General features: G+C 46.0%; 1 protein-coding gene across 5 annotated transcripts in view; it reads left to right on the top strand.

Moving 5' to 3' along the window:
- Positions 1–10,800: 10,800 nt before the first annotated feature.
- The window catches only part of LPIN1 (lipin 1), an 86,440-nt gene continuing 74,710 nt past the window's right edge, over positions 10,801–22,530 (top strand). Inside the window, exons 1-2 of one of the 5 annotated variants that reach the window (XM_077844093.1) lie at positions 10,802–11,059; positions 11,487–11,610. Coding sequence is in view for 3 of the 5 variants with exons in the window: in XM_077844088.1 (XP_077700214.1) it covers positions 10,816–10,913; positions 11,487–11,610 (222 nt within the window). In the remaining 2 variants the exon portion in view is untranslated. Of the gene's footprint in view, positions 11,069–11,486; positions 11,611–22,530 lie in introns of all 5 variants that reach the window. The other 4 variants (XM_077844092.1, XM_077844088.1, XM_077844090.1 and 1 more) reach the window with 4 other exon arrangements.

Here is a 22,530-nt window from a genome sequence, read left to right as displayed (position 1 = left end):
TCAGGTGGGTGGAGAGTTTAGAAGCAATTCAGGAAAAACGGCCACCAGGACACAGCGAGTCTCTGCAGAGTCTTGAGAGAGCCGTCCGTCGGCAGGCTCGGAGGTGGGAGGCAGCGCCGTGAGCTGCCGTGGTAGGGCCGGGGAGCAGCGGGAGAGAACGGGGGAGCGGGAAGCAGGGGTGCCGATGGCGGGCCGTGTCTGCCTTCCTGAGGACCTGGGACTTGACTGTACAGGTAATGGGAACGGGGGCCGGTGGCCTGGAAGGTCCTAAAGCAGGCGATGCCCCGTCAGAGGCCAGTCGGGGGTGGGCTGGGAGGCGGGGAGACCAGTTAGCAGTTCATGGTTGGCCTGGTTGAGTGTGAGGTGCTTGTGGACCGTCTGGAGGTGGCCGGCAGGTGGGGGCAAGGTCTGGGCTGCAAGTCCTGAACTTTGCATGGCTGCCGTCTCCAAGGGCAGGAGGGGGCTCTCTGTCTCCGTCCTGGGTGCTGTGCAGATGTGCTGGGTACCCCGGAATCAGTGACGAGCGTGCCATGGTCAGTCCTTTCCTTCAAGGCCTCTCCAGTCATTAGAAGAGGTAGCCGAGGGGATCCCTGGGTGGCTCAGCAGTTTAGCACCTGCCTTCGGCCCAGGGTGTGATCCTGGAGTCCTGGGATCAAGTCCTATATCGGGCTCCCTGCATGGAGCCTGCTTCTCCCTCTGCCTGTGTCTCTGCCTCTCTCTCTCTCTCTGTGTGTGTCTCTCATGAATAAATAAAAATCTTTTTTTTTTTTTTTTTTTAAAGAAGAGGTAGCTGAATACAAGGGGCACAGTGACAACGCTCTGTGCAGTGTGCCACCATGGGGTTATAGGGGCTCATTAGTACAGAGAAGCCGGTGACTGATTTTTCATGGACCCGAGGGACGTCTGACACACACACACACACACACACACACACACACACACACACACGCAGATTCTGGAGGGACAGTCGAGCAAGGAAACGTTCATCCAAACCCCTTAACCCATCTTGCTGGGCGAGGAGAGGAGAGGGAGTGCGTAGAGCCGCTTGTTACATTAAGCCTGCACATCTTTCCTGTGTGTTTGGGATGAACAGCGTGTGCTTGCAAATGCCTCCTCTTGGCTCTGGTTACAGCCTTTCTTGTAAGAGCAGCGAGTCTAAGAATCCTGGGTTATTCTGGTCCAGTTACTTGAAACTTGTCGCTTTAGGTTTTCAAACCTAAACTTTGCCTTCCTTGCCATCTTTGAGTTGCAAAAGGACTGGATTTAAAATGTAGTCTCCGTGGAGGGAGCATTTCTTGGCAGAGGGTGGGTGGGTGGGAGGGAAGTGATTCTGTTTCGATTTAAATTTAGTTTTGAAAAATGTCATCAAAGCGCTCCACGTGCCTGGTTTCTAGAAAATCAGCTAGGAAATACGGGCCACGGATGCAGCCACAGTGTCCTGGACCTGCTATTTCCCCGTCCCTCTGCACGTCCTCCTGGGACTTCCACTCTGATGGAGCAAAATGTGCTTGTTTGCACAGAACAGCAGGGGCAAGTGCATTCTCCTTTCTCGTACTCTGCCGTTTATGTATGATCTCACCCTGTTTTAGTTTATTCTGTATTCAGACTCTGCCTTTTCTTATATATGGAGTCCCTCCCCCCCCCCCCCCCCCGTTGTTCTTCCTGGGGGAGGTGTTTTTCCTGGGGGCCTTTCCTCGGGAAGAAATGTGTGCTTCCCACTCTCTGCCCCCATCCCTCCACCTCCCCCACATACAGTCCTTAAGCCTTTCCCTTAGTCTGCCACTTGGAAACCCTCACATTCATTATTTTTAAGCCCTTATTTACTTAAAAATATATTTAGGGACGCCTGGGTGGCTCAGAGGTTGAGTGTCTGCCTTCGGCTCAGGTCGTGATCCTGGGATCCTGGGATTGAGTCCCATCAGGGAGCCTGCTTCTCCCTCTGCCTGTGTCTCTGCCTCTCTCTCCCTGAGTCTCTCATGAATAAATAAACAAAATCTAAATTATATATATATATATATATATACTTAATGTAAGCTTTAAAAAGTACATTTAACATGTACTTAAAAAGTATTTAAATTTGAAATTTCAATTTTAAATTTATATAAATATATTTTATTTTGAATATTTTAAACCCCTTAAAACATATCTTAAACTGTTTTAAACATATTTTAAAAAATAAACATTTTTTAAAACACTAACTTGCTTTAATTGGGATCTGTCTTCTCTGGATGCCTATGACTTTCAGATAGCTCACTGGCTTTCTTATTTATTTAACAAACCTTTCTGTGGTGGTTTGTTACGTGGTAGGTTCTTGGCTAAAAGCATTATTCATAGGCACTCATTCAGCTCTTCCCAGCAGCTGTATAGGTTGGTCCTATTTTTGTCTCTGTTTGAGAGATGTTGTGGCCGAGAGGCTGAGCCACTTGCCCAAAGTCACACAAGGGCCAGGGTTAGGATTTGAACCCACACCTCTAGCTCCAGAGACTTTGTTCCTAAGCACGATGAAGTGCTGCCTCCATAAGAAGGGTCTCTGTTGAGCAGTTTCAAATTCTTGTCATTTATTCCTTGCATTTTGTACCTTTAGCATGTGGCCTGACTTCCCAGACTCTCAGCTGTGTGTGGGTCCGCTTTTCCCCTCCTCTCCTCAGGAGACCTCCCTCCTCCGCTGGCTCTTAAGTCCTGCATCAGAGCTGTGACATTGGGGGACCCTCACGAGATCCACTGCTACCCAGATTCTTGCTTTCTTTTTCAATTTACTGTTTAAAAGAAAGCAAAAACTGAAGGTTTTTTTTTTTCTTTAAGATTTTATTTATTTATTCATGAGAGACAGATGCAGAGACGTAGGCAGAGGGAGAAGCAGACTTCCTGTGGGGAGCCGTATGCAGGACTCGATCCCAGGACCCCAGGATCACACCCTGGGCCAAAGGCAGATGCTCAACTGCTGAGCCACCCACATGCCCCAGTGGAGATCGTTTTCATGCAGCCTCCCAGAAAGGGGAGAGAGAAGATAAGTCTTTGGATCCTTGCATGTCTTGGTCTTCTTTTTTTTTTTTTAAGATTTTATTTATTTATTCATGAGAGACACAGAGAGAGAGGGAGGCAGAGACACAGGCAGAGGGAGAAGCAGGCTCCATGCAGGGAGCCTGATGCGGGACTCGATCCTGGGACTCCAGGATCAGGCCCTGGGCTGAAGGCGGCCCTAAACCGCTGAGCACCCGGGCTGCCCCTTGATCTTCTTTTCAATCTGGCTTTCCATTTGGTAGTTTGTTTGGAATTTGAATTTGAGGCTGGTATTAATGTGCCACAGAATCGTGAGCGCATCGGTGCGCTGACTTCTAGTAGCTGATGTTACCCACGTGCCAGTCTGACCTGGGCTCCCTCCTGGGTGAACTTTTCTCATTATTATTTTCTGCCCAGAAGCATTTAGCATCTTCTATAAGTCTTCTGTGTCCAGAAACTTCGCACTGATGTGCCTCCCAGTGGAAGGCACATGTGTCTTGTCATGTGTTGTGCTTAGAACCTGGTTTCCTGGAGGGCGATGCGCTTATCATCGAACACGTCAGCAGATGAGATGTTTAAGCAGATGACAGGGAAAGGGACCTTGAGAAGAACCTTCTTTAGGTCGCCTGTCTTCTATCTCGTGCCGCCCGCCTCTCAGGCTTATGCTCTTTCATTAATTTCATCTTCTATTTCTTTTTTCTTGTCATGATTACTTCTGGCTATTGCATTTTTATTTTTAAAAGTTCCTTTTTGTTCTTCAATTTTTTTTTTCTTTCACAACACTTTGGTTTGCTTGTCTCCTTCTTCTTCTTCTTTTTCTTCTTCTTCTTCTTCTTCTTCTTCTTCTTCTTCTTCTTCTTCTACATTTTTTAAAGTTTAAATTCAATTTGCTGGGGATCCCTGGGTGGCGCAGCGGTTTAGCGCCTGCCTTTGGCCCAGGGCGCGATCCTGGAGACCCGGGATCGAATCCCACATCGGGCTCCCGGTGCATGGAGCCTGGTTCTCCCTCTGCCTGTGTCTCTGCCTCTCTCTCTCTCTCTCTCTCTGTGACTATCATGAATAAATAAATAAAAAAAAAAGTCTTTAAAAAAATTTAAAAAAAAAAAATTCAATTTGCTAACATATAGTATAACACCCAGTGATCATCCCATCAAGTGGGTTTGCTTGTCTTATGAATGAACTATCTTCCCAGATCTGAGGTTCTGGTTTGGGGGTTTCTTCTTACTCATCTCTGTTCTATTCTCTTCATCATTTTTAAACGTGTTCGGGAGTTGAGATCCCCCCAGCCCCTGCTGTCTGTTTATCATTCTTTCTCTTTCACGGTTCAGGGTTTCCTCAAATGTCTGGTGGTTGATGGTTGTCTGTTTTTCTTTAGCACGGAGCGAATAGGAAAGTTGACTGGAAGCACTAACGGCTTCCAGTTGCTCTGGAATAAAGGGCCAGGTTTGCAGGGCAGGACCCTGGGGCACCGTGTGGTTCTGGCTCCAGCACCTGTTGGAGGTTCTGCTGGGCTGGGGGCCCCTTCCTCAGCTGCTGTCCCCTTTGCAGGTGTCCTGGAGGCAGCTTGAGACACGTCACGTCCTTTCTTTAGGCCACCTTTCCCTTTCTTGACTTCCAAATTTGATTACATAGCTTTCCCACGGAAGATGCCCCTTCATGTTTTCCTCATTGTAAGTTATTAAGTCCTGAAGTTTCCTTGAAATTTCACGAGGTATCTGGAAGGAAAGGGAAAATAAATGCCTATTTGTCGGTTCTGCTCTGCTAGCCGTCCCCACCCTAGGAGCTTCCTTCCTTGTCCAGAACTGTTAATGGGGCTATTCTGCAAGTGTCCCGTGACATTCACCACGTTCCCATCTAGAAATGTGCTGTGCTGTCTCTTATAGCCGATTGCTTTTTAATTTTTTTAATTTTTTTTTCAGGAGCCATGACAACCCCACTCTGCAATACTTGTCCAGCCTGGATTAGTGGCAGGTACCAGCACAACCAGATACAACTATAATATATTTAATTAGAGTCTTAGTGAGAATGGTCATTTTCTGTTCAGTGAATTCTTAGGTTTCATAGAGCTGTCCCAAGACCCCTTTATCATTTGTGAATAGAAACATCATATGAACGTTTCATTTTAGAGTCTATTCACAATCTCCTGTTTTACCAATCTGTTTTCCCTCTCCAGTGGGTATCTTGTTCTGAATTTTGTGTACTTGTTTTTTCTTGCTGGAGACACTGTATTTCTACTAGATCTTGACCTCTTTGAGAATAGAGGCATATATTAATGGTTTACCTCCCTATTGTCTTTTTTAAAGATATTTTATTTTATTTTAAGATTTTATTTATTTATTCATGGGGGGGGGGAGCAGAAGGAGAAGCAGGCTCCATGCAGGGAACCCGACATGGGACTCGATGCCAGGTCTCCAGGATCACGTCCCAGACCAAAGTTGGCGCTAAACCGCTGAGCCACCTGGGCTGCCCTCCCTATTTTTTTTTAAAATACTTTATTTATTTATGTGTGTGAGAGAGAGAGAGCACAAGCAGGGGGATCAGCAGAGGGAGAGGGAGAAGCACACTTTGTACTGAGAGTGGAGCCTGATGCAGGCCTCAATCCCATAACCCTGAGATCATGACCTGAGCCGAAATCGAGAGTGGGATGCCTAACCGACTGAGTCACCCAGGAACCCCCCAGCCTTTTTAAAAGAGGCTTACTCCCCTCCCCCATTGTACCTTGCACATAGTAAGCATTCAGAAATGGCTTGTTGCATGAGTACCTTCTTTGTGACTTCCCTCCTGCTTAATTTTTGATGAGGGCACTGGCATTTTTAACATTAGTACATACTTAGTTCATTTCTTTTTATTAGGATGATTATATTTTTATTATAACTAGTTTTTATCATGTTTACTATGATGAATATATTTTCGCAACCAAGCATTACGATTCACGATATGACATTTAAGCGTTCATTTAAAAATATATATTGAGCAACGACTATGTGCCCGGCACTGTGCTAGATACTTGAACAGAAATGGTCTTTTCCTTCCTGCAGAGTCCGTCTGCTGAAGAGAGATTTTATAATAGTTGCACACACAAGTGGAAAACTTTGTAATAAATACTTCAAGTAAAAGATACGTAGCCTCGTAAGAATGTCTAGCAGGGAGAATTGATATAGTTGAGGAGGTTAGTGATGGTTGAACTAAGGTTGAAGAAAGAATGGAAGGTTATCAGACAAAGAGGGGATAGGATTCCATGTAGAGGGAAGAGCATGCCCAAAGGCCCTGTGGTAGAAGGGAACAGGACAAGCTTAAGGAAGTGGAAACGATGCAGCATCGCTTGAACTTAGACTGCATGGGGAAATAGTGGGGCCAGAACAGTGATGACACCTGATGTGTAGTAGGATGTTTGAGGCTGTTGCTGGAGAAGCGTGTGTGTGCGTGTGTGTACACGCAGGTATGTTAGGGTGATGCTCCCTTATTCTGATGTTCTCTAGCCATCTGTCTGTCTGCAGGTCTCCCCAGCACCCCGTTGCCCCGTGGAGCATTGTCTGAGCCAGATCACACTGCCATAGGTTCAGTGTTGCAAATCAGGGTGTGACAACACTGCAGGGTGTTGGCACAGGGATAGATCCTTGTCTGCCCACCCTCACCCCTTGTCTCCCTCCCTCCCTCCCATTTGAAATTCAAGAAGCTCAGAACTTCCTGTAATTGGGTTAGTGATGTCCAAACCTTCGCTCACACACTCCCAGGGGAGTAGAAAGTATTGGGTAGGATGTTATCTATTTTAAAATTAAAGTGAATTCACATCAATTCCTTCTTTTGAAACTATCTCAAGTATCCTTTGAAATGATTAGAGTTGCCCAGGGGTGCCACGGACCCCAGATTGACAGTGACGCCTGTGTGTGTTTGGCAAGGATGGTGATGCAAGATTGTCTGAACCCACAAGGTCACATCACAGACAGGTCAGAGCTGATGATCCTCTGTCCCCACTTCCTTGCTTTCCATTGTGGAGACTGAGGTCTTGAGGTGACATGCAGGGGGTCTCATAAGTGGCATACCCAGGACTCCCCAGATTCCAGAAAGACCTATGGGATTTTTTTTTTTTTTAAATATCCTCACTGTTCTAGGAGGAAAAGACAGAGTTTGGCTGAGGTCCAGGTCAACTTTAGTGTGGCGATCAGGGGTAGCAGCCACTTTCTCTCTGGGTACTTGGATTACCTTACAGATAGAACCTGGGAACTGGCTCAGGGGCAGATCTGAAACTCTTCTGAGACCAGAATCCCTTCATTTTATTTAGTTTTTGAGAGAGAGGTGGAGGAACAGGCAGCAAGAGGGGGAGGGAGAGAGAGAGAGAGAATCTCAGGCAGGCTCCACACCCAGCATGGGGCTTAATCTCACGACCCTGCGATCATGACCTGAGCTAAAATCAAGAGTCAGATGCTTAACCAGTTGAGCCACCCAGGCACCCCTTGCAGGATCCCTTTAGACAGAGTTCTCTTGTCTTTTTTCTCCTCCTGGGGCAGAAGACTCAGTGGCCTTCTCTGTTCCTATGCACCCAGGTCATCTTCTGAGGGGAGTGTGTGTCTTGGCGGGTGGGTGGAGGGGAGAGCACAGCTGGCTTCAGTGCAGGTGCAGCAGAACCCGAGGGTGGTGTTCCCATCTCCACGCAGACTGCTATTCCTCTGAGTTGCTCTGGTGGGGTACCGGGAAGCAGAAGCCAGAATTCTTTTATTTTTTCACTAAGATGCAAGTGTCTTTATTTTTTTAATGAAGTTTTAAATTTTAATTTCAGTGTAGTTAACGTACAGTGTGATGTTAGCTTCAGGTGTACAATATAGTGATTCAGCAAAAAAAAAAAAAAAGTGATTCAGCAATTCTCTACCTTACTCAGTGCTCATCACGACAAATGCGCTCCTTCATCCCTATCACCAACGTCCCCCATCCCTCCACCTCCCCTCTGGCCACCATCAGTTTGTTCTCTATAGTTTGGAGTTTGTTTCTTGGTTTGTCCCTCTCTTTTTTCTTCCTTTGCTCATTTGTTTCTTAAATTCCACATATGGATGAAATCATATGACATTTGTCTTTCTCTGATTGACTTTTTTTGCTTAGCACTATACTCTCTAGATCCATCCATGTTGTTGCAAATGGTAAGATTTCCATCTTTCTTATGGACGAGTAATATTCTATTGTCTATACACCCCATCTTCTTTATCCATTTGTCTATCCGTGGACACTTGGCTGCTTCTATAACTTGGCTATTGTAAAGAATGCTGCTATAAATCTAGGGGTGCATGTATCCCCTTGAATTAGTGTCTTGTGGGTTTTTTTGTTTTTGTTTTTTTGCTAACCTTGAATTCTCACATTAGTCTTGTGAAAGATGCAGCAGTTCCTCTGGAAGACAGGGAGAAGGAGAGGACTAATTGATGGAGTCAGGGCTGGGAGAAGCAGTGGGGATTCTAGTGCAGTTTCATGTTTGGAAAATCTTCCATGGCCCCTTTCTGGCTGGGGGTCCCACTGGGAGCTCCCGGGCTCCAGACACAATGTAGGTTGTCTGCATGGGGTCTGACCTGTCTCCCTAGGTCCTTTTCATTACCATCACAGATTCTCTGGAATCTACAGACAAATATAATCGTGTTCTTACAGGTCAGCTCTTAATATTAAGTCACCATTTTGCCATGTCCCACTCCCCACGCTGGGCTTTTCTGCAGGTTACACAGCTTTGGTTATGATTAAGCACTTGGAGAGTGGTTTGGCCTTTCCTTTCATGCTGGATCGTCCTCTTCCCAATGGGCTTGCTGCCATCCTTATTGGCCCTCGGTTCTGATGGCCAGCACTGGATGCGATTTTGCAGGCATGGTCTGACCTGCAGAGAAGACTAGAAACAATTACTTCCTTTGTTTCAGGCTAACAGACATATAGACACACAGTCTGATATCACAGGGTTGGGAAAATGCAAAGCTATGACTTATTCTATGGAGGCTGGTAATTGTTACATAAACTGGATCTCCTGGCCCGTTGAACATGCTGGCTTCAGGAACACCCCTTCCGATCTCTGTAGAATATTGCACACTGGTGTATACATTTGAAGATGAGAATCACAATTTTAGAAGCAAGTGAATATTTTTTAGTCCCCAAATTTTCCTAAGGAAGGGTTGACAAGATCTGGAGAAACTATAGAAAAAAACTAGTAAAATAAAATAAAATGATAGAAAAGACTAGTACTTAGTTGAAAGGATTTGCAGATATGTTAGGTACTGCTGCTTCCAATTGCATTCTCTTATCCGGGACAGCTGAACATGCTACATTTGCGTGATTTACTGAACGGTGATGCGTTGCATAATGACAAGTCAACAAAGCAATGCACAAATCCCAGGCAGTTACTAGAACCTACCACCCAGCCTTTTGACATTAGAGCATTCATTTTAGGACTCTGCAGTAACCACAAATCTATCCAAGGCACCATGAGCTAGAGACGAAAGAAAAAAAATTCTCTTCCTTATAAGAACTTGTTTTTCAAATGTACCTTATCCATTGGGATTCAATTTTATTTTTATTTTTATTTTTTTTTAATTGGAGTTCAATTTGCCAACATATAGTATAGCACCTAGTGCTCATCCCGTCAAGTGTCCATTGGGATTCAAAAGCCCTGTCCAAAGATGTGGAAGAGATAAGCATTAAGCACATTTCACGTGTCTGGAAGATTGAGGGCTGGCTCCAATTCTTGTTTTTCCCAAAGAATGAGGTGGCCTAAGGTTCATGAATGGATATTTTCAAACTTTACCTTCTACTCTGATGTGTAGCATTTGGTAGTAAGCATTCTCACCATCCCCCAAAACTATTTGTGAGAAGAGAAGCCCACTCTAATCTTGGGCTTCCAGGGTCACATCTGAGAAAAGACTACTTTTTAAAAAAGATTTTATTTATTATTTGAGAGAGAGAGAGGGAGAGAGAGAGAGGGAGGGCATGCATGAGCATGAGCAGGGGGAGGGGCAAAGAGGAGGGAGAGGGAGAGAATCTCAAGCAGATTCCCCACTGACCATGGAGCCCAACTTGGGGCTCAATCTCATGACCCTGAGATCATGATTTGAGATGAAACCAAGAGTCAGACACTCAACCGACTGAGCCCCCAGGTGCCCCCTGAGCAAAGACTTTATATGCTTGTGCAGGAGTAACTGTCTTATTTTAAAGGATTCCATTTAGACCCTAGAATAATCTTCCATTTTTATCACCAGTTTAAAGCTATTTTTAGTTGATTGGACAATAATTCAGCAATTGTATCTTGTAATTATTTATCATTTCCCTCTGTGACTTAGGCTTCATCTGGCTTAGAGTTCATATGTAGCCTTAAATTTCTTGGAATTGTTGCTTTTGGCAATAACATCTATTACAGAAATCTCTTAATAATAGATGCAGTTCTATTACCAAATTTCCATGCTTGGTAAAAAATGGGTCAGTCAGTTTCCTCCCTCAACATTTCCTCAGTTTGTCAGAGGGAAGCTTTCTGAATTAAAAGTCCCCTCCAGCCAGCCTGTTGTGAATTCAGAAATCGGCAAGGCAAAATATGATTTCGTGAAGGGATTTGGTCATGCTGTTCTCCAAGCTTACTGTTGGCCCCACTGTGGACCAGGCTCTGCTCTAAATCCAGGGTTGGGCTCAAAATAGCCCCATGCAGCAGCCTTACTTAGTTTTGTTCATAGGTCTTATCTCTCTGGGGCCCCACCAAGTGCTGACATCACAAGTCCAGTGGAGTCATCACAATGCTGCCACCACCCAACAATGAGCTTTTCTTGGAGCCCCTGCAGAGGAAAGGGTGATGGGGAAGGAGAGAAAATGGGAGGGATGGGGGTGCTGAGGGGTAAGATCAAGAGGAAGAAGAGAGAAGGACAAGACCAGGAGGGAGCCAGCCATGCCTATTCTAATGACCACCAGTAAGTGGTGGCCAAGCCAGCTGAGAGCTAGACAACCAGGAAAATAAGGAAGGTTGACCAGCAGGCCAAAGCTCCCGTGAGCGGGGTTTCCCATGAGAAGTTAATGGAATATGCCCTCTAAATGGGAGAGACCAGGCTTTCCTCCAGTAAGTAAGGTAAATGGCAGGCAGGGAGGGTGGAGCACAATGAGATTTTTAACTGCTTCCCCAGGTTAAATGTCAAAATCCCCCCATGCTGGCTTCTCAGGCATAGAACTCACTGGAGAATGGAAGCAGTGACTGACATTTGGGAACACAAAAGCCTATAACAAGGCTCTTGGAGTTTCGATTCTACCTTCTGTTAGTTGATCTGCTCTGGGCTTTTAAAGAGGTCTCTTCGTCTATTAAGTGTAATTGATTGCCTTCTCATGGAGTCCTTTTAAGGATGCTAAACCTGGCCGTAAATGGCCATATTATAAAATTTTAATTTATACAAATGATTTTTCCCCAATATTTTATCTCATTAACATGGAAAATGCAAGGGGAATGCCATTTAGATGTATGTACCAGTAACTGACATTGACCGTATTTTCAGGGAGCTCTCCAAGTTGGTGCCTAACCAGAATCTCCAGAGTCTAATTAGAAGGACAAGAGGCAGTAGGGACCGAGAATTTCCATTCCCAAAGCAGGCTCCAAGGAGTCCACAACACCCTGGTGAAGTAGGTGAAATTTGCCTTTGGCTTCCCTCTCTGGCCCCCACACTTCCTCCCCGCCCCATCCCCAACAGGTCCCTCCTCTTTCCCTTCTTGTATTCCATAGAAGCAAAGGGATTTGTAGTACTGAGAGTAATTACTCTTGCAATAGTAATCAGCAAACAAATATTTATGGAAAGTGCAATTTCATTGGGATTTTAAGACAGTCATTTATTATTCTTGTTTCGTTTTGCTTGTGAATTGGGAGAGTGGGAGTCAGAGACTCAGAGAAGCAGCCAGCCTCTGTAGACAGATGCCTACACTGGGGCCCCTGGCAGGGAAACATATGACCTGAAGCACTTTTTCCTCCCTCGACCTCTGGCCCTTCTTTGCTGGATGGTTGGAGAAAGAAATGAAAAATCGGTTTTTCTACATCCAAAAAGGACTTAAATGAGGAGGAAGTTGCATGGACTGTCATTTCACAGCATGGAGTCAGCACTGCAGAGAGGCTGCCTACATCCCACCTTCAACCTGGGTGGTTGGCAATATTATTGCTGGAGCTCTCCATTTACATGGACTTAGAGATGGGTAAATTTGGAAATGTGCTCTCCCTTCAGCAATTCTCCATGGCAATCAGCTCCTGATCACAGGTTGACCCTCTAACTGGATATGTAGACCATCATAGAAGTTGTCTTCTGCTGCACACCCCATGTGGTCTGTCCACCATAGCTAGGTTCATTTTCATAAAAATGGAGGTTTCATAATTTTTCAATCCCTACATAGAAGCTTTAGGGGCTCTCCAGGGCCTTCAGGATAAAGTGCTAACTTTTTAGGCTGCCATTTGAGGCCATGATGTATTGGTCTCAGCCTGCCATACTAACCACTCAACAAACCTATAAAGGCTTTATCTCTCTGGTAACCTGCACAGTGAATCCTGAACACATCTTGGACTTTACCACTGCTAAACCTTTGGTAAACTTGTTGTTCCATCTCTATCCCCCAACCCGACTCCAAATCTCTTCTCTAATCATTTCTACTGATTGTCATACGATGATCCTTGAAGGTCTGGGTCAGAAATCCCTCTCTTTGTAAGTAAAGACTGTATCCTCTTTTGCCATCCAGAACTCATTCTACTCATTCTCCCAGACTCCTCAGGCCTTTGGGTCTTCACTAATCCTTTGATATTAAGAGTAGGTGGCAATGTTGATCCATTTTTTTAAAACTAAGCTGCAAAATATATTCAGATTCCACCATTTTTCTGCCAATTCCTTTTCCTTTTCCAGGATGGAATCCAGGATCCTCAATGGCATTGAGCTGTCGGGTCTCCTGAGTCTCCTCCAGTCTGTGACTATCCCTCAGTCCCCGTTCTTTCACGATCTTGACACTGTTGAAGAGTACACATCAGCTACTTTGTTAGAAGGTCCCTCGGTTTGGGTTTCTGTGATGTTTTTTCATGATCACACCGAAGCTGTTATGGTATTGAGAAAAAGGTGGCTAATGTGCCACTACGGCCCGGGTGGTGGTGTCACTGTGCATCCCCACGATGTTAGCCTCAATGGCCTGATTAAGGCCTTATCTGCCAGGACTTTTCACTCTGACTTCCTTCTGTAATTACTAAATATTTTTGGAATATTTAGCCTTGGAAATGTTCCGTTTCTGCTTTTATCTTTGTGCACTGACCTTAGCCTCCATTGGTGGGTCCTACCCATGACAATTATTACTGATGTTATAATGATTATAATGATTTTTCTGCTTGCTTCATTCTTTCTATACTTTTTCATTGAAATTCTTCAAGGAAGAGTTGCATCTTCACCATTAACTTCTTTATTCAGTTATTATTTATAACCACATGGATTCATGGATTTTTTTTAGTTATTTGGGTTGTAATCTAATCTATTTTGTGGGACAATTTCCAACTTTGGCCATCGGGAGATGTTTCAGGTCAGCCTCTATACTCTTTCATAATGCTTGTTCATCTTTTTTCTCTTTCTTTTTCTTCTTCTTCTTCTTTTTCTTTGGGGGGGGCACTTCTTTACTTTGTGGTACCACAAGATCCTCTGGGTTCACCCTGCTCAGGCCCTACTTTCCTATTGGAAAAATGGTATTTAAAAACCAAGACCTGTGTGTCTGTGTGTGTTCACTGCTACTGGAGTGTCACTGCTTCTAGTCCCTCTCAGTGGAAAGAGACAAAAATATGTGTATGTAAGGTAACATATATGCATTTACACATATCTATGTTCATCTATTATCTATCATCTATTATCTATCTATTATCTATCATCTATCTATCTATCTATCTATCTATCTATCTATCTATCTATCTATCATCTACTCACCTATCCATTGATCTCAAACATGAGTTCATATCTGACTCCAGTTCAGACCACAGGATACATTCTGGTGTGTCTCCTCTTCCCTTTTGTGTAGAAACTTCTTCCAACAGCAAGAAATCTCATTCCTATTATCTACAACTAATTTACTTATATTTTCAACCCTGGTACCCAGATAAAGCAGCTTCAGAATTGTCAATCCGTGCCCCTGTGAGAAATTCATTTATCAACTGGAGGACAGTGTTGGTATCCACTTCACGTAGTCGTTAAGCCTTATGGTATCCAGTCAAAACACCTGCTGTCAGAGTTAAGCCAGTTCTTTCTTCTCCATCCTCTTCAGTGTGATTAGGTGATTTATTTATAATACAGGTAGACTCACTTGTCACCATCTGCATTCTGTCTTCACTCCTACATCCTGTTTGATTTTTGAAATTTACCTAGAGTGGTATTCTTTACACTGTTCAGTGTCTGTGAGTATTGACCAAATGCACACAGTCATGTATCCACCGTCAAAGTTCCCTGTCTGGTGGTTTTCTTGTAGACAGTATATAGCTAGGTCATACTGTTGTATTCAATCTGACAATCTTATCTTTTTTTTTTTTTTAATTTTTATTTATGATAGTCACACACACACAGAGAGAGAGAGAGAGAGAGAGGCAGAGACACAGGCAGAGGGAGAAGCAGGCTCCATGCACCGGGAGCCCGATGTGGGATTCGATCCCGGGACTCCAGGATCACGCCCTGGGCCAAAGGCAGGCGCCAAACCACTGCGCCACCCAGGGATCCCTGACAATCTTATCTTTTAACTGGTGTATTTAATGTCATTTTTGATAGGGCTGGATTTAAATTCACCATCTTACCAGCTGTTTTCTGTTTTTGCCATCTGTTCTTTGTTTTTTTTCCCCCTTCTTCTGCCTTCACTTAAACTCACTGAACATTTTTTGTGACTCCATTTTATCTCCTTGTTGACTTGTTCTCTGTATCTCTTAAAATTTTTTTTAGTAACTTCTGAAATGCTTACAATTTACCTCTTTAACTGGAATTTCCCTTAAGATAACATGATAACACTTTGTGTGTAGGGCAAGGATCTTGCAACCCCATGTCCCCAAGTGTTCCCTCCCACTCTCTGCTCTGTGCTTTTACTTTCACATTAGCACACAGAGCATCACTACCATGTTTGCGTTAGACCAGGAGCTGTTGTACTATGTGACCTGGGCCATATCTGGTCCACCACCTGTTTCATAAATGAAATTTTATTGGACAAATTCATCCCCTTTTGTTTACATATTGTCCATGACTGCTTAGTTGCAACAGAGACTATGTGACTTGCAAATGTATACTCTGTCTCTCTTTTGTGGTTAGCCTACTCTAACATTTACCTTGGTCCTCTGTGTAGTTGGTCTTGTCTCTGGTTGTCTTTGAGTTGTTCTCTTTGCTTTTATTTATTTATTTATTTCTTAAATATTTTATTCATCTATTTGACAGGGGTGGGGGAGAGAGAGCATAAGCAGGGGGAGAGTCAGAGAAAGAAACAGGCTCTATACTGAACAGGTGCTCAATCCCAAGACCCTCGGATCATGACTTGAACCAAAGGCGGACACTTAACCAACTGAGCCACTCAGGCACCCCTCTATTTGCTTTTATTTTCAGTAGTTCAAGGGTGACATGCCTGTGTGTGCACGCGCATGTGTCCATGTGTGTGTTAGGGCTGATATTTATCCTGCTTGCTTGCTTGGTGTTCTTTGAGAATCTTGAATCTGTGGTTTGCTGTTTTTCACTAATTTGGAAAATTCTAGGCCATAATTTCTTTAAGCAGTTCTTCTGCCCTGCTCTCTCCCTCTCTTCTCCGTCTGGGATTCCATAGATGAACATTAGACTGTTTGATATTGAGCCCAGCTCTTAAGATGCCCTGTTCTTTTTTTTTTTTTTTCCCCTTCCCTCATTCTTTTTTTCTCTTTGCTGCATTTCAGTTTGGATAATTCCTAATTATCTGGCTTCAGCTTCACTTATTCTTTCCTCACGATGTCAAGCCTACTGATGTGCTCACTGAAGATATTCTTCTTCTTCATTCTGGTATTTTTCATTTCTAGCACCTTCATTGGATTCTTACAGGTCCCACCTCCCCAGTGAAATTATACATTGGATCTTGTGAAATGTATACCTTATGCATTAGAGACTTTAACCTATTAATTAGTTTCAAAAAGAAGTCCATGTCCGATAGCTCCAACATCTGTGTCACACCTGAGCCTGGCTCTTAGGACTGCCATCTGTCTCTGGGGAGCATGTTGGGTTTTTTCCCTTGCCTTTCCATTTGCATCATAATTTTTTCTTGAAAGCTAGACATCTTGGTAGAACTGCAGAGACTTAGACAACTTGTTTTTGTCTCCCAAAGGGGGCTTTCTTTTCCTGCTGGTAGGCCTGCGGTGTGGAGGCGTGAGCGATTGCTGTGGTTACCCTCAGTGCACTAAACCCGTCAGGTTCCTGTTGGAACACTGTGTTTTAAGGTGGAGGTGGGTTTATCAGAGAAATATCTGCTTGATTCTCACCTTTAGACCTTCCCCTTGCACTGAACCTCTGAGAGGGTTCTTTGCATGTCATTTCTCCTCTCTTTGGTGTTCTTGTTACCCTGTGGTTCTTGTTCTCATTAGCCTGATGTTGTGAGGTGGTGGGGGTAGAAATCTCTGTTGTTTTGACTAAAGCCTCCGTGGAGGCTGGCTGCCTCTTCCTGGCTCTTAGAAGCCTCACTTCCTCACTTCTCCTGTCACTGAGCAGCAGATCTAATAGTAACCATAATTAAAAATATTTTATTTATTTATTCATGAGACAGAGAGAGAGAGAGAGAGAGAGAGGCAGAGACATAGGCAGAGGGAGAAGCAGGCTCCCTGCAGGGAGCCTGATGCGGGACTCGATCCCAGGACCCTGGGATCACGCCCTGAGCCAAAGGCAGATGCTCAAGCACTGAGCCACCCAGGTGATCTGAGATTTTTGTTTTTAATGATACCTCCCTAACACTGGTCCAGCTGTCCTCAGAATATAGGCTTTTCCTGACGCTCCGTTCAGTGCGCCAAGACAGGAAGCTTACAGTATGGGGTAGCTAATGTTAATTCAAGAACGAAGCACTACAAACCTGATTCTGGGCACAGGTCAAGTTATTATTACTACCTTGCATCCCTCATCCTGTGAATTCTCTCTCAAAGGGTACTAGCTAGAACTCCAAAGGATCCACGATGGAAAGCACTGGTCTATGAACTTAGTGTGGAAAAAAATTAAATCTTCCTTTCACTGATTTCTAACTCAAATTTAGCAGCATCTCCTTCGGTTATGAATGCTGGCACCTCTCACAGACTTGGAGGCATGAGGCCTGGAGGGAGGGGCTGGGAAGACACTGAGGAAGTGCTTCCAGGGACGCCACAGTGCTCTGCCTTCTTTGATGTGTGATAGTCACATTCTGCTCTGGGTGAAAGGAAAGTTCAGTTTAGCTCTCTTGGGTCCAAGGAACGTGTGTTTTAATCCTGGAAATTGATTTTCACTCTCCTAAGTGGGGGATTCCTCCCCCTGTGAATGGAACCCCCCCAATCAATTTGTCAGTGACTCAGCATGTCTCCTGAGACTCCCCGTGGGCCCCGCACACACTGGACACTGGAGCAAAGAGAAGAGGAATACTTTATTCTGCATGGAGATTGGGGGGTCGGCCTCACAGTTGTGCCACACGACATGGAGAGCTCCCTGTCCCCCACACCCCTTTATTGCGCCTTCCTAGGTGCTGTTCCGTGGGCCTGAATGCCTCCACCTGCACTCGCTTCCTCTGTCAAAAGGCTTCCCCATCCTGAAGGCCCAAGCTCGATACCGTGTTTGTTATCAGGCTCCTAAGTGTTCATAGTAAATAAAAATAATTATCATTGTTATGACCCCGCGGCTCATAGAGAGGACCCATATATTGTACCAGATGTTGCACTAAGGGCTTTGTATTCCTTGATCATGTGTTCCTCAAACAGCCCCATGAAACAGGCTTTTTTATCCCCCTTTAGTAGAAAAGGAAACAGAGGGTCAGAGAGGTCAAATGTGCCTTCCCTCAGATCATATAACTTGCAAGAAGTAAAGTAGATCAAAAGCCCAGCTTTGCACCCCTCCCCTGGGAGGCCTCCGTGTGGACCCTGCCTTCTGTGCTTTGCCGTAGCACCTCCTCTTTGAGTGCGGCACACACTCACATCAGGTCTGTGATATCTGGCAGATTTAAGAAGGCCTGGTAGGAAGGCGAGGTACCTGACTCATGGCTCCCATCTCCTCCAGAGTTTAGCACTGTGTCTGGGGTCCTCTGGGTGAAGGTAAAGGGGATGTGAGAAGAACTGGGGCGCTCCTGATCAGGGAGGGATATGTGACCCCAAGGTGGCCAGCCACCTAAGACTTGTGTATAGCAGGGTGAGAGGGTCACTTGGATTCATAGGATATTTCTCTTGGAATGTTGGAGATAGGGGAGTGAAGGGGACAGCTGTGTGAAGGGGAGAGGCTCATGGCAAGCCATGGGTGGTCAGATGGATGAGGGAGGAGAACCTGGGGGGAAGCATAGGAAGCAGGCTGGGGGGGAGAGAGGAGGTGGAGGTAACCCAGTGGGAAGGGGCTGAGTTTGAGAGAAGCCACCATACATCAAGGCCCATGCCCAGAATCCCTGGCTCCTTTGAATATATCATGCACATTCACACACACACACACACACACACACACACATGCGTGCACACACACAGGCACTCACTTTGAGCTGGCTTATATGGGTTACATTGTATGGACCTTAGAAGAAATATAAGCTATATGGTGGCGCTTGGCTTGGGGGGCTGGTAGAGGGGAAGACAGACTTTGAGAGAGACCAGCAGTGGCCGGGATACAGGCTGAAGGGAAATGGGCTCTTAGAAGACTGGTTCTTGGAGGAGACTGTACCCTGGAATCTCATGGGGAGTTTCGCAATATACTGGTGCTGGGTCCTACCCCCAGAAATTGTGGTTAATGGATGTGGGCTGTAGTCTGGGCATGGAGAGGTTTTTTTGTTTTTTGTTTTAAGAGAGAGTGAGCACACAAAAGCAAGTGAGAGCATGAGCAGGGGCAGGGACGGAGGGAAAGAGAATCCTTGAAACCTCAAGCAACTGAGGGCAGAGCCCAAAGCAGGGCTCGATCCCAGCATCCTGAGATCATGATCTGAGCCAAAATCAAGACTTGGATGCTTAACCAACTGAGCCACCCAGGTGCCCCTGGGCATGAAGAGTTTTAACAATTTCCCGGGTGGTTCTAATATGTGACATGTTTTTGTGGGAAGCACTGCTTTAGACTAGCAGGGGTGGATGAAAATGGCCAATTCTAGAATGATTTTGTTTATTCAAAGAACAAGAGATGATGAGACTGATGAGTTGAAATCCCCAGAATGTAGAGTTACTTTGCCCAACCATCTCTAGGTTCTAGGTCAATAATTAGATTGTATTTAGGCTCCGGGCAACAAGCAGGTGCCCATGTGGGTGACTATAGGCAGGCAGCATTTAAATTCTTCATGTTAACAGATGTTATAATTGGTTGGCAGACCTGGTCCTTTTCTACTCTCCTAATTGTTTTTTTTTTTTAGAGCTGACAAAGGATTGTACTACTTAGCATCAGAGATTTTATCTTCACTGGTAGCAAAGTTCTATCAGCTGAAAAGCCTGGTAGCTGAGCAATCACCTTAAGACTGGCCCAGGGATGCCAGGGTGGCTCAGCGGTTTAGCGCCCACCTTCGGCCCAGGGCGTGATCCTGGAGTCCTGGGATCGAGTCCCACGTGGAGCTCCCTGCATGGAACCTGCTTCTCCCTCTGCCTGTGTCTCTGCTTCTCTCTGTGTGTCTCTCATGAATAAATAAATAAAATCTTAAAAAAAAAAAAAAAAAAAAGACTGGCCCAGAGCTCACAGCACCGTAATAGGCTACTTGTGTCTTTGCACGAAACCTGATTTTTACTCTGGAGCCAGCTTCCCTCACCGAGGTCAGAGGTTGAATCACTATGCTTAGTTTTGTGGTCTGGCTTTCTGGAGAGGCTCTACCTTCATATCCTCACCTAATCCTAACTACCTGCCCACTTCCAAATGCCCTCACATTAGGAATTAGGGCTTCAATATTCATTGGCGGAGGTGAAGGGAGTGTTGATGTGTAATCCATAGCAAGTGGAAAACATTTTCTTCTTGGGTAGATTGAGTCAGTAGTCACCAGTGTGGCCTTGCCAATGGTTACGGCATTAGAAATTTGGAAATACTAATTATTGGTCATTGTTCCATGTTCCCTACGTGGCCTCATTCCTGCCACCTCATCTGTCCTCCCCTTTCATCTCCTAACCTCTACAACCCAGCTGGCCCCTGCCTCTGCTGTGCCAAGTGTCTGTTCTGAATGGCAAATGCTCAGGCCATTCCCAATAGGGTGATGACCAATCTGGGACTGGCAGAGACAGCTGTTTTCTGTAAGACTGGGGACACGCGGGGAAGGGTCAAGCCTACAAAGTCCATTCAGGCATACTGATCTGCAGCTTACATTGCAGGACACAACTTCCAAGGTGTGTGGGCTGTTTCACAGAGTTCAAAAAACCCCACCACATTCCAACCGGGTAAATTTGAAAACCCAATTGGCCTTATGAAGCCATTCCTGAATCAGGCGTCATCCCATCTAGCACGCGGAGAGGGCAGCTCCGAGGAGTTGTACGAGAGACAGGGTTTTTATGGGAAGGGGAGTGTGGCATGAAATTAGCCAAAGAAAAGAAAAGATTGTATCAGTCAGGGTCCCCTTCTCCTAGGGAGGAGGACAGGGCATTCATCCCGTAACAGGTGGGTCATCTCATCTTGCTTTACAAGTTGGAGAGTTGGAGAGGGTCTGTGTGACGGATCACCTCTTTGGTGCTGACCAGAAAATGCCAGATTTATTGGCTTAACTAGTCCCACTCCTGAAATTGCAGTTTTCCTCTTGGCTTGCTGTTCTGGGGGCTGGGGAGTCTACCTTGGGCCAGTGGCTTTCTTTTTGGCAATAGAGACCTGGGTCCTACAGGCCTGGGATGCATGGGGAAGAGGGATCCAGGGAGGAGTCCCAGCAAAAGTATCCTTCTTACCTTGCCTAGCTCCTTAAGATTCTTCCTTCTTTGTCCAGAGGAGAAAGGGTGTCCCAGTGTCTCCTGAACGCAGGGGACAGAGGCTGGGAGCCCTGCCGAGGCAGTCATAGGACTTGCTGTGGTCACCCTGACCCCATTGGAGGCCAGCCAGGACCTTCCTTCACCCCTGCGCATGCCAGACTGTTCTGCATGGTGGTTCCCACACCCACGGTTCTGCTCCTCCACACCTGCCCTAGATTAGCCCAGACCAGGGCCTGCTCAGGCCACCAAGGTCAGCTGAACCCCTGACCTCGGGGCTCGAATGGGGCAAATCCTGCAGCCTGCCACGTACAACCCTTCCGGTCCTGGTGGTGCGGGCCGGGGTGACAGTTTTGTAGGCCGTAGTTCCGACCCCACACCTACACTCACGGACATCAGAGACTGTGTCTGGTCGGCTCCCCAGCGGAGCCCCCAGCACTCCACGCAGGGCCTGTTCTGGAGCAGGTTGGTGTGGTCCCCTGGGTGAGCCCCATCTGCCTGTGCCCCAAGCCTGGGAGGTCCCTGTGCGCATGGGTCCTATGAATCCTCGGGGAGGGTGCGCGTGCTGTCTAGTTGACGTGTCCGTTAGGGTGAACTGGGCGATGTGACCTCCAAGATCCTGCTGTATCAGCCGTCAGCCCCTCCCCTTTGCCTCCCTGCAACTTTGACTTCTGCTCTCTTGGGTGCCTCAGCTCTAACCGAGGATCCTCACTCCACTTGGGGGGTGGGTCTTTGTGCTTTGGTTGTGCACATTTGCTCCCCAGGCCCACCACCCTCCTCCTCCTCCTCTTGTGGGACCCAGGGCCCCCCATGCCTGCTGCTTCCCCCATGAAAGTTGCTTTGGTCAGCCCACCAGCCTGCACCCAGAGGATCCATTCTGTTTCTGGTGGCTTTCTAGGCTGCTCTGTCTCCCCCCCCACTGCCTGCCTTTGAGGGGGTGAGGTGGCACCAGGTGGGGTTCATGGTTTCCACCTGATTCTTGAAGCCCTGAGCAAGGGAAGGCCCATGCTGAAGTCACCTACCTCATCAACAGCCCCCAACCATGGACTGGCCTTGGATCCTGGAGGAGAGCCCCTCCCTTCCTGAGAGCCCCAGGGATCCCTGCCAGAGATAAGGTGCAGCCCTCTGGGGGAAAATTCACTCTTCTTTCTTTAGTATCCTTCCTGCCTGGAGCATGAGCTAACCGTGGCTGCCACTCCTCAGAGCTGTCAGGAGACCAGTCACCTATACACCTACTGACAATGTTTCCTGGGGTCCCGTGAAGAGAGGCGTTCACCCCTCCTGTCCCCGCCCACCCTGTGCAGAGCCCTTTCCATTGTGTGGATAATACATCTGGAAAAGTTCAGAGATCCCAGGATAATGCAGTTATTATCACTGGCTAAAAGGGAGAAGGTTTCTAGCTAGAATAGGGCTGTTTTTTTTTTCTTTTTTTTTTTCTTTTTTTAGATTTTATTTATTTATTTGACAGCACAACCAGGGGGAGCAGAAGAGAAGCA

This window comes from Canis aureus, chromosome 12 (genome assembly GCF_053574225.1).
Source record: "Canis aureus isolate CA01 chromosome 12, VMU_Caureus_v.1.0, whole genome shotgun sequence".
NCBI classification, from domain to species: domain Eukaryota; kingdom Metazoa; phylum Chordata; class Mammalia; order Carnivora; family Canidae; genus Canis; species Canis aureus.
This window is presented reverse-complemented; position numbering and strand designations above follow the sequence as displayed.